This window comes from Telmatherina bonti, assembly GCF_933228915.1.
Source record: "Telmatherina bonti genome assembly, chromosome: 21".
Lineage (NCBI taxonomy): Eukaryota > Metazoa > Chordata > Actinopteri > Atheriniformes > Telmatherinidae > Telmatherina > Telmatherina bonti.
Genome location: NC_136630.1, coordinates 35,127,544 through 35,138,423, shown reverse-complemented (window position 1 = coordinate 35,138,423; position 10,880 = coordinate 35,127,544). Strand labels below are relative to the sequence as shown.

The 10,880-nt window shown below is 43.6% G+C and overlaps 1 protein-coding gene across 2 annotated transcripts in view; it reads right to left on the bottom strand.

The window, feature by feature from the left end:
- mbtd1 (mbt domain containing 1) overlaps window positions 1-10,880 on the bottom strand; it is a 146,515-nt gene that overhangs the window by 30,664 nt on the left and 104,971 nt on the right. For both annotated transcript variants that reach the window (XM_079260857.1, XM_079260856.1), the window contains exons 10-11: window positions 7,989-8,044; window positions 5,586-5,690 (exon numbers count right to left, since the gene is read on the bottom strand). In XM_079260857.1, the coding sequence (XP_079116983.1) occupies window positions 5,586-5,690; window positions 7,989-8,044 (161 nt within the window). The remainder of the gene's footprint in view (window positions 1-5,585; window positions 5,691-7,988; window positions 8,045-10,880) is intronic.

The window sequence follows — 10,880 nt, the reverse complement described above, 5'->3', positions numbered from 1 at the left end:
ACTCCGGTATTTTCTTCTTGTACACCTCCTCTCCCGATGACGCCAACCACTGTCATGTCGTCAGAAGACTTACTGATGGCGTTCAGTTGTTTTAGATCCCCATTAGCTTCTTTCTGGGGTCTACATCATCAGAATATAAATCCAAAACACTTTTGAATTAAATAAATAGGATGTACATAAAACATTCAACATGACAGTTAAAGATAATAAGCTAAATCAATATGTATAAGACAACAGCAGAAAAACACACATACTGGTAAAAAAAACAAAAAAACATGAACATTCATAAATCACACAACATCACATAAATGACAGCAGTAGGAAACGACACACGCTTGTCTGACGTGTGGAGTTCTCGTGCACATTACTGAAAAAGGTCTGCTGTACAATATTTCTGGTGTTTTTATGATGACCATATTTATGAGAAATGTAAAGAAAGAGCACTTTATCCTGGGTCGGCCATGCAACCGGGCCAGCTATCTGCACCGTTCTAAAACAGTTTAATACAAGTCCAGCTGCCTTGTTTTGCACTGTCAGACGTTTATTTACATTCTCTGTTGTTCTCGACCAAATAAATTAAATAAAATTAATTGAAAAATACTTTATGAATCCCCAAAGGGAAATATTGCAGTATATAATAATAACTAGAGGAGGTCTTGTTCCGGAGGCTGATGGCTGCTGGCAGGAATGATCTTCTGTATCTTTCAGTCTTACATCGGACCTGAAGAAGCCTCTCACTGAACACACTTTGTTGTTTCATCACTGTGTTGTGGAGAGGGTGTGAAGAATCCTCCATCATCTTCATCAGCTTGTGCAGCATTCTTCTTTGGACAATCAGCTCCAGCGGCTCCAGAGTTACTCCAAGCACAGAAGCAGCTTTCTGGATCAGTTTGTTGATTCTCTTCAAGTCTCTGGTTCTGATGCTACTACCCCAGCAGATGCTGCAAAGCTGACTGCACTCTCCACAACAGACTTCTAGAAGATATGCAACATCTTGGTGCAGACGTTAAACCATCTCAGCTTCCTTAAGAAGTACAGTCTGCTCTGACCTTTCTTGTAGATGTAGTCAGTGTTGCATTTCCAGTCCAGTTTGTTGTCCAGCTGAACTCCAAGATACTTGTATTCCTCCACCACCTCCACCTCCTCTCCCAGGATGGAAACAGTGCTTTGTTTATTCTTCTTCCTCCTGAAGTCAACAATCATCTCTTGTTTTGCTGCTATTTAATATGAGATGATTGTCACCGCACCATTTAACAAACTGACTGACCAGTTCTCTGTACTCTGCTTCTTGTCCATCCCTGATACACCCCACAGCATGTAGGGGGGGCTCAGCACAGTCCTAGGGGATCCAATGGTTCAGAGTTCTGTAGCAGAGATCTTTTTAGGTGCTGGAGAGCAAGCCTTTTTAAAGCACTTTGTCACCGTGGACGTCAGTGCTACCCATCTGTAGTCACTGAGGTCTTTGATAGCTATGGTCTTTGGCTTTGGGATGATGGCAGCTGTTTTTAGACAGGGGAGGCTTTGGCAAGAGATATGGAGGAATTGAAAATCCCTGTCAGGTCTCCTGCCAGTTGGTCTGCACAGGTATTCCAAGCACGCCATTTGGTCCAACAGTGGATTTACCACCTTCGGTGTCTTTCTCACTTGGTGTGGCTGGAGAATGAGAGACTGGGGGGAAGGAGGGTCAATAAGGTGCAAGTTGATGACTTGAACTGGACGAAGAAGCTGTTAAGTTCATCCGCTAACGAGGCCTTTGCATGGACCTTTGCCAACTTTTACATCTAGTATGGGCCAAGATGATATTCCACTTTCCTGGTATCCTCCTCCCTCTCTGCTCCGATACCACTCAGGTGAGATCTGGCTATGTTGTATAGAGCCTTGACCCCAATATGATGCCATTGTTGACAAAAATCTTCTCATGTTCAAAATAATTCCTACCTGTCTCCGTTCAGCAGGAGAGGGCTCTGAGTGCTGAGAAATACTTTAAATATTATATCCTGATGTTGTGATGTGGGGCTGTAGTAACACTCAGAAGATAAATCATCTTTTTCTAACAGCAGACTCTGTTCTTTCCATATGATGATCAATCAAAGTCATTGATTTATTGACACTTATCTATGATAGTATCAGGCTCAGAGTCTGAGGATTCAGACCACTTTAGGCCTTCAGCTTCTAATGAACCTGTCCATGGTCTACCAAGTGAGGATGAAGTGTTCATGGTGAAATTATTTCCTCAAATAAAGCATCCCACACCTGATATAACTCATTTTCATTCTTTTGTATCCCTCCTACAGGAACGGGATCAGGACAGCTGGATCCTGACCAGCCCAGGCCTCCAGGTGGTGGACCTGTTCATGGACCAGGTGAGGATGATGATGTCCTGATGGTAGAGTTGATGTTTAGCAGATTCTGGAAGAAGGTCCCGTCATATTTTTATGATGACTGCTTTTCTGTGTCATTTCAGACACATCCCAGTGACAGGCAGATGGCCCAACCCAGTCACACCAGTAGTTCTACCCCAAGACTTTGTTTGCTACTTTCCATGTTTACTGCTTGTTCATGCAGATCCCTGACTAAGTTAGTTTTTCTCTGCATTTTGTAAATAAGTGCAACTTGGTAATAAAAACACATTTTAATGGAGAGGAGAGTCGATGTGCTGATGTCCAGTAGGTTGTTTAACTCGGTCAAGGCTGTAGTTGCCAAATACTTAAAGAGAAATACGTCCTGCCTAATGTTCAGACACTGTTAAAAATGTCCCGCCCAATATTTTTACTGGAAAATTGTCTGTTTTGGAGACACAACATTTTAATTACTTTAGCAATTTCAGAATCCTCAGTCTAAATCCAACTTTTAGGACCTTAGAAGTGAAATCTCAGTTTTTGTCTTTGTATGAGGAGGAGCAAAGTATTTGCACCAGATAACTGCATTTTAATCTATAATGTTTCAATTTTTATCTTGGGGGTACACGCCGCCTGACCCCCCCAGCTAAATCTGTTCTCCAACCTAAATCACCAGTGCTGTAATACTGGATCAAGCCTTATCTACATGATGGCAGATAATTTCATTTGGTCTTTTTTGTTTTATAATAAACACTTCTGATCCGTAGCCTTCTCTTTTTCATAAGTTCACATTGGCCAGATTTAGGTTTTTTGCTCACATACAACATCGGCTTCTGTAGTTATGCATCATGTACTTAAAGGGTTCCTATGATGGTATTTGGAGATTTCTGAGCTTTCTACAGTGTTACAGTGTTGAATCCTCATCAGACATGTGAACGACACTGTTTTTTATCACCTAATGTTTGAGTTTGAGTTTGAGTTCCAGCACTCTCTCCGTTCGGTTTCCATGGCGACGAAAAACACGTGGTTTTAGAGAGTTTTTTCTACGTGGAAATCCTTGTGACGTCCCGGGGGATAAGGTTGGGTGATTGGTTACCTTCTACTGGTTAACAAGGGCATGTACAAATACATCAGGCGGGTGGAAAACGTGGGATAAAGTTATTTCCAACGATGGCTGGTGAGTTTACCAAAGAGAGACATCCTGCTGCATTCGTTGCTGTGGGTTGCTGTTTTCCACTTCGTTTTCAGGCTCTGATTCAGGTTCCAACATGTAGGGCTGGATGCTATGTGTTGACATTGTAGTTTGTTTTCTTATTGAGTTCATATGAGCCTAATGCTTCTGTTTATGAGACGTTACAATGACGGTGAAAGCAGGTGCGGTGCGCGCTCCCGATGTAGTGCAGTGGCGGGAGGCGGGGCTTAATGCGGAAGAGTCTCAATCCACTCGTTTTGCCCGCACGCTGATCTGACAGCCTACGGAGAGGGTCGGTCTGAAGTAAATAAAGCCATTTGTGACAATAACTCCATCAATCCCAGCCCTTCTGGTCTCAGAAATAAAAATAAATTAGCCTGAAATGCACAGAATAGTTCCACTTTAATAATTCTTGGCCACCCACACGTTTTCCCTGGCCAACCCATGGCCACCCCAAAAACAATTTCTGCGAACATCCCTGCTATCACCTGTCTTTCAAATTCCACTGCTACACCTTCACTGTCATATACTCGAGGGCGACCATCGCTGTCCTTTACCACTGATGAGGTGAGGGCTGAGCTTAGAAGGCTATGGACAGGGAAGGCGGCAGGCCTGGATGAGTTCAGTCCAAAACTCCTCAAAGAATGCGCTACTCAGCTAGAAGAGCCTCTTCACTGAATTTTCATTGAAAGTGTTTGAGTATGTAAAGTATCATCATCTATCCATCTATCATCATCCATCCATCCATCTATCATCATCCATCCATCCATCCATCTATCATCATTCAGCTATCCATCTATCATCATCCAGCTATCCATCTATCATCATCCATCCATCCATCTATCATCATCCAGCTATCCATCTATCATCATCCAGCTATCCATCTATTATCATCCAGCTATCCATCTATCATCATCCAGCTATCCATCTATTATCATCCAGCTATCCATCTATCATCATCCATCCATCCATCTATCATCATCCAGCTATCCATCTATCATCATCCAGCTATCCATCTATTATCATCCAGCTATCCATCTATCATCATCCATCCATCCATCTATCATCATCCATCCATCCATCTATCATCATCCATCCATCCATCCATCTATCATCATTCAGCTATCCATCTATCATCATCCAGCTATCCATCTATCATCCATCCATCCATCCATCTATCATCATCCAGCTATCCATCTATCATCATCCAGCTATCCATCTATCATCATCCATCCATCCATCTATCATCATCCATCCATCCATCTATCATCATCCATCCATCCATTTATCATCATCCATCCATCCATCTATCATCATCCATCCATCCATCTATCATCATCCATCCATCCATCTATCATCATCCATCCATCCATTTATCATCATCCATCCATCCATCTATCATCATCCATCCATCCATCTATCATCATCCATCCATCCATTTATCATCATCCATCCATCCATCTATCATCATCCATCTATCATCATCCATCCATCCATCTATCATCCATCCATCCATCCATTTATCATCATCCATCCATCCATCTATCATCATCCATCCATCCATCTATCATCATCCATCCATCCATTTATCATCATCCATCCATCCATCTATCATCATCCATCCATCCATCTATCATCATCCATCCATCTATCATCATCCATCTATCATCATCCATCCATCCATCCATCCATCTATCATCATCCATCCATCCATCCATCCATTATCCATCATCCATCATCTATCCATCTGATTGGACATTACTGTCAAGTTAAGCTATCTGATTGGTGCAAAGTCTAACAGGAAGTGTCTTCATCAGCATGTCTAGGTGAAAATATAGGTCTCTTAGCAACAGTTTTTCAGGTAATATCTGGATATTTATTGTAAATAATAATATTTTCCTTATCTTTACCTTGATATGTTTGATTCTGTAATAATGCTGTACATGTCCCTCTCAGGGATCAACAAAGTATGTGTGATGCAGATTTTTTAGGTTTACTGGGTTTGTAGAACCAGAACATGTTGTCCATGGATGTGGGGTCAGGAACACACTCACCTTTCTTACAGTGGCTACACATATAGCTGAGAGGTTTAGGGGGTCAATAGCTTCCAGTTTCATCCCATCTTTAAACCAGTCCCCGTTCTGGTCCACATCTTTTACCTGAAGCACACAGGCAGGTAGGATGTAGAGAAGAAAGAACATTACGGCAGCAGTAGGCAGAACAAGAAGCCACTCATACCGCAACAGTGTGAGCTAAAATAAAACTTAGCATGGACAGCAAATGAACCAGCAAGCTAACTGGTTAAAACCACAACACTTCACCTGTGCACCACAGAGAGAATGATGTCTGTCCATTATTAAGCTCCTCCCAATCATTTCACCTTCAGCATGGTTTTACTTCCTAAAAGATCCCATCCCTCCTGTACAGGCCTCATTTATAAAGCCTGCAGAATGCCCGGGATTTATAAAAACACGCCTCGGCCGGAGAATCTCCCGCCTCCACGCCAACTCTGACCTGCCAGATGCACAACATCTGGAGAAATTGGCCACACCAACCAGGAAAAATAAAGTCAAAGAAATTGTCTGAAATTTTGGACAAAATCATGTTAAAGGTTTCTCATAAAACTTTGTATATTCACTTTCTTTTCAAAAAAATAAAAAAAAAACATGTATTAATGTTGATCTTCCATCACAACAAAATCAGGGTCTACATCAGAAATTTGATTAAAAAGAACGTTAATCGGTAAAATATGTTGTCATTATGGAGCAAAGTAGTTCTACAGCTTCTTAATAAGTCGCCCGGTATGCTGATCAATAAGTCGCCCGTTATGCTGATCAATAAGTCGCCCGGTATGCTGATCAATAAGTCGCCCGGTATGCTGATCATTAAGCTGCCCGGTATGCTGATCAATAAGTCGTCTAGTATGCTGATCATTAAGTCGCCCGGTATGCTGATCAATAAGTCGTCTAGTATGCTGATCAATAAGTCGTCTAGCATGCTGATCAATAAGTCGTCTAGTATGCTGATCAATAAGTCGTCTAGTATGCTGATCATTAAGTCGCCCGGTATGCTGATCAATAAGTCGTCTAGTATGCTGATCAATAAGTCGTCTAGGATGCTGATCATTAAGTCGCCCGGTATGCTGATCAATAAGTCGTCTAGTATGCTGATCAATAAGTTGTCTAGTATGCTGATCAATAAGACGTCTAGTATGCTGCAGTATAAATAAAATTCAAAAAGAATTACTGTTAAAATGACATGGTCGCCATGGAAACGTGTCCATCAGTCTACTGATCAGGGTGTCCATTATCTGTCTCTGCTGGGGAGCGTCCCAGGAGGAACCAGATCGTCCCAAGAGGAACCAGGCCGTCCCAAGAGGAACCAGGCCGTCCCAAGAGGAACCAGGCCGTCCCAAGAGCGAATAGGCCGTCCCAAGAGGAAACAGGCCGTCCCAGGAGCGAATAGGCCGTCCATAGAGGAACCAGGTCGTTCCAGGAGGAACCAGGCCGTTCCAGGAGGAACCAGGCCGTTCCAGGAGGAACTAGGCCGTTCCAAGACGAACCAGGCCGTTCCAGGAGGAACCAGGCCGTTCCAAGAGGAACCAGGCCATCCCAGGAGCGAATAGGCCGTCCCAAGAGGAACCAGGCCATCCCAGGAGCGAATAGGCCGTTCCAAGAGGAACCAGGCCATCCCAGGAGCGAATAGGCCATCCCAAGAAGAACCAGGCCGTCCCAGGAGCGACCAGGTTTTTCCAGGAGGAAGCAGGCCATCCCAGGAGCGACCAGGTTTTTCCAGGAGGAAACCAGGTTGTCCCAGGGGGAACCAGGATGTCCCAGGAGGAACCAGGCCATCCCAGGAGTGACCAGGCCATCCCAGGAGGAACCAGGCCATTACAGAGCGGCCAGGTTTTTCCAGGAGGAACAGGCCGTCCCAGGAGCCATCAGGTTTTTCCAGGAGGAACTAGGTCGCCCTAGGGGGAACCAAGCCATCCAAGGAGGAACCAAGCCGTCCCAGGAGGAACCAGCCTTCGTAGGGGGAACCAAGCGATCCCAGGAGGAACCAGGCCTTTCCAGGAGGAAAACTCTTCTGTTTTTGCCAATTTCATCTCCATATTGTACATAAGGGGCGTGTCCTTTTTATTGATTCTCCATACTCCTCCCTACACACTCCATACTCCTCCCTACACACCCTTACCCATGTACACACATACCCATCCACATACATCCAGCCACTTACCCAAATCCCTTAACCTTAATTTCTCCCCCCTTCATTCCCAGCTCGCTCTCACACACCCCCATCCCTACCCTTCCTGGTCCCTGCCCCTCGTACCACCCCTGATACCCCACCACATCCTCTCACCTTTGCCCTATCCCCTCCTAAACACCTCGTCATACAAAACACACACATGCATCATTTCTTTTCTGTCATTTTACAAACAAAAATAAACAAAACTTTACCTTCTGGAAGACCTGTGCGGGAGCATCCACCTGGCCCTCTGATTTCTTTGCAACATCTGAAAGGTAAATGTACAGATGAACAGAACTTACACTGCAGTGTAAAAACACACAGCTCCAGAGACATGAACAAAGGCTGCAGTTTGTGTTGACTTGGAAGACAAACTAATGCCCATACAGAGGAAGCTGCACTCAGACAGTTTTATGTCCTACTGTTCCTGTTAAAGAGAAGCAACCTAAAATGATTTACATTACAGAACAAATAATATAATGTTCTTACAAACTTTCCAACCTTCTTTTCATTTCTTTCTGTATGATGGATCATGTATGAAACAGAGCTTTCCCATGATTTCCCTTTTTTTTCTACTTCCAGTATATTCATAAATTGAAGAACTGAACCGGGATTGAACCTCATTGGTGTTCAAACCTCCTGTGTAGAAATTATCACAAATCAAACGGATTCAAGTTTTACATACATTGACCCAATTTTAACAAATATTGTCCACAGTGTAGACAACAAATAAAAAGCTCATCCATCTTTCAATACAAGCTGGCTCCACCTTCAATCATTTCCTTTTAGCAGCTTATTTGCTTGCAGCTACTAACATCTGTAGAAGGTTTTTTATAGTTTACATCCCCAAGGTATACGTAGAACAGGAAGGGACTCTTTACTCCAAATAGTTCTCTATGTGTGTATGGTCTGAATAACTGTCAACTCCAAAGGATATAAGAGTGGCTGGCTGTGTTGGTTGCAAAAAGTCTCTAACAAGCACCACCATTAAGCTGGTACATCCTCCGTAGGATGTTGCTCTTGAAAAAAAACCAAAACATTTTTCCTCCAATTAAAGCTGCAGGAATCTGCACAACTTCATTAACAGTAGATAACGACATTATTTACCGTAATGCATAAAAATAATTACTACTGGGTTTATTTTACGGCCATAAAATAAAGTCATAACCTAAATCAAACATCAAATATGCCTCTTTAAGTTGTGACTAAATGGGATAAATGAAACATGTTAATTTCCACGTAACATGTGAGTAAAGTCAGAAAATGCCCACATAGCAAGTATCTGCTGTAAATACCACAAGCAGGATGGATTATGAAGTATAATCATGGCATTACTTTTTCAAAGTTCCCAGTCATTTATCAATTTCTCTTTTCCAGGTTACAAGACGACTCAGCCCAACTCCTGAGCAGCAGCGTGCATGGCGGATCATCCTGCTCTGCAGACTGGTTAAATATTCATCACACTTACAGGCAGAGGATGGGTCTTTGTAAGTCAGAGTGGAGAAGGGAGTTTCTGTATCTTAGTTATCAGTCTAGTAGAAGTAGTTAATATTACATGTACATGTGAGTTTAGTCATTTTTCTTTCTTTCATTTCTCAAAGTTAGAAAACACACAACTGCAAAGTGACACTGCTTTTATTTGCAGAATGTGGACAACACTGTGATGTATAAACATGTAAAACAACAAATATAAACATGGAAAGAGAAGAAACTGTGACTGTCAGGTCATCTGGATGGAAAGCAGCTCCTCCACATGCTGTTGGATCATAGAAGACATCAGAAAGCAGATCCATCCGCTGACTGACAAAGAAAAACAAAAACATCTTGACCAACAATGCAATCTACCTTTATCATCATCATCACTGTCCAGCTTGTAGAAAGCTGACGTCCCTGTACAGAAACAAATAGCAGTTCCCTTTGAGTCAGTTCACTCGGTACAACACATAGTATGGGATATCATGCCCTCGGTGTCCTAGCTGAAGACACCTCTAATCACGCCTTTAGTCAAATGACATATGATGATGTGGATGGGGCCTCGCCCGCACTTATATACCACAGTCATTGCAGTCATTCCTCAGTTCTTATGCTCTTCACCTCGCAAAGAACACCTCTGGCTAACTAGCTACCGCTAGTTAGCCAGAGGTGGTCTGGCTAACTAGCGTCTGATGTGGACCAACAGACTGTTGGTCCACATCCCCCTATCTAACTGGGCTACCGCTAGTTAGCTTTGCTGCCACAAGGCTACAGCCAACTTGAAAATTAGCTGTTATTAGTCACTACTGCCTGCTGGTAAGTGTGCCTGTCCTCGGAGTGCTATTTCGGGTTCATTCAGGTACCAAGCTCGGTTTCGCGTTATGAGTTAAAAACCGAAACAAGCAAAGCAAAACTCTTCTATTAGCCCCTGTCTTTGGGAATGTGGCTTTTTGCTTCATGAGAAAGACCAGGACGAAGCGTGCCCGTTTGTCTCAGGATTGTCTACGCCAGGAGAGCGTTGATGGAGCCTGACGCTTGCGAGTTCTTTCACCAACTTTAGCGCTCAACCCTGTAAAGGCGGGTCAAGTCCTGAGAAAGACTGCTGCTGCGGTCGCTGACCCCCTACTCTCCAAGTCCATGGACCCAGCTTTGGGTCCGTGCAAAGGATGACAGACTGTTGGTCCACATCCCCCTATCTAACTGGGCAGACCCCATGGAGGATGTTACAGGGTTGGATGAAACTGAACAGCCACACCAGAAGGGCAGCATGGATATTCAGTATCAGACAGACGTTCAGGGGGAGGCCGAGGACGTCCTGGACATTAGTCTGGATGTGCATGGCTTGTCGGACGACGACCATAATGAGGGTACATCAGACCAGTCTGCTGCTGCCGCTACTGTGCCAGCATCCCGGGATTTATCTATTCTCTGTGCCGTCGGGCGGCAGGGAGGCTTGAGGTGGACTGGCCTTACACTCCTGCACAAAAGACCTCTCAATTTTTGTGGATTTTATCTCCTGCCCAAACCGTCTACAGTGAAAAATTGTTTGCTGATGTACCTAGACTCTGTTTCCGAGCTTACATCGTCATGAAGTACGCCTCTGTCTAACCACGTCATAGCAATCGGCTTTG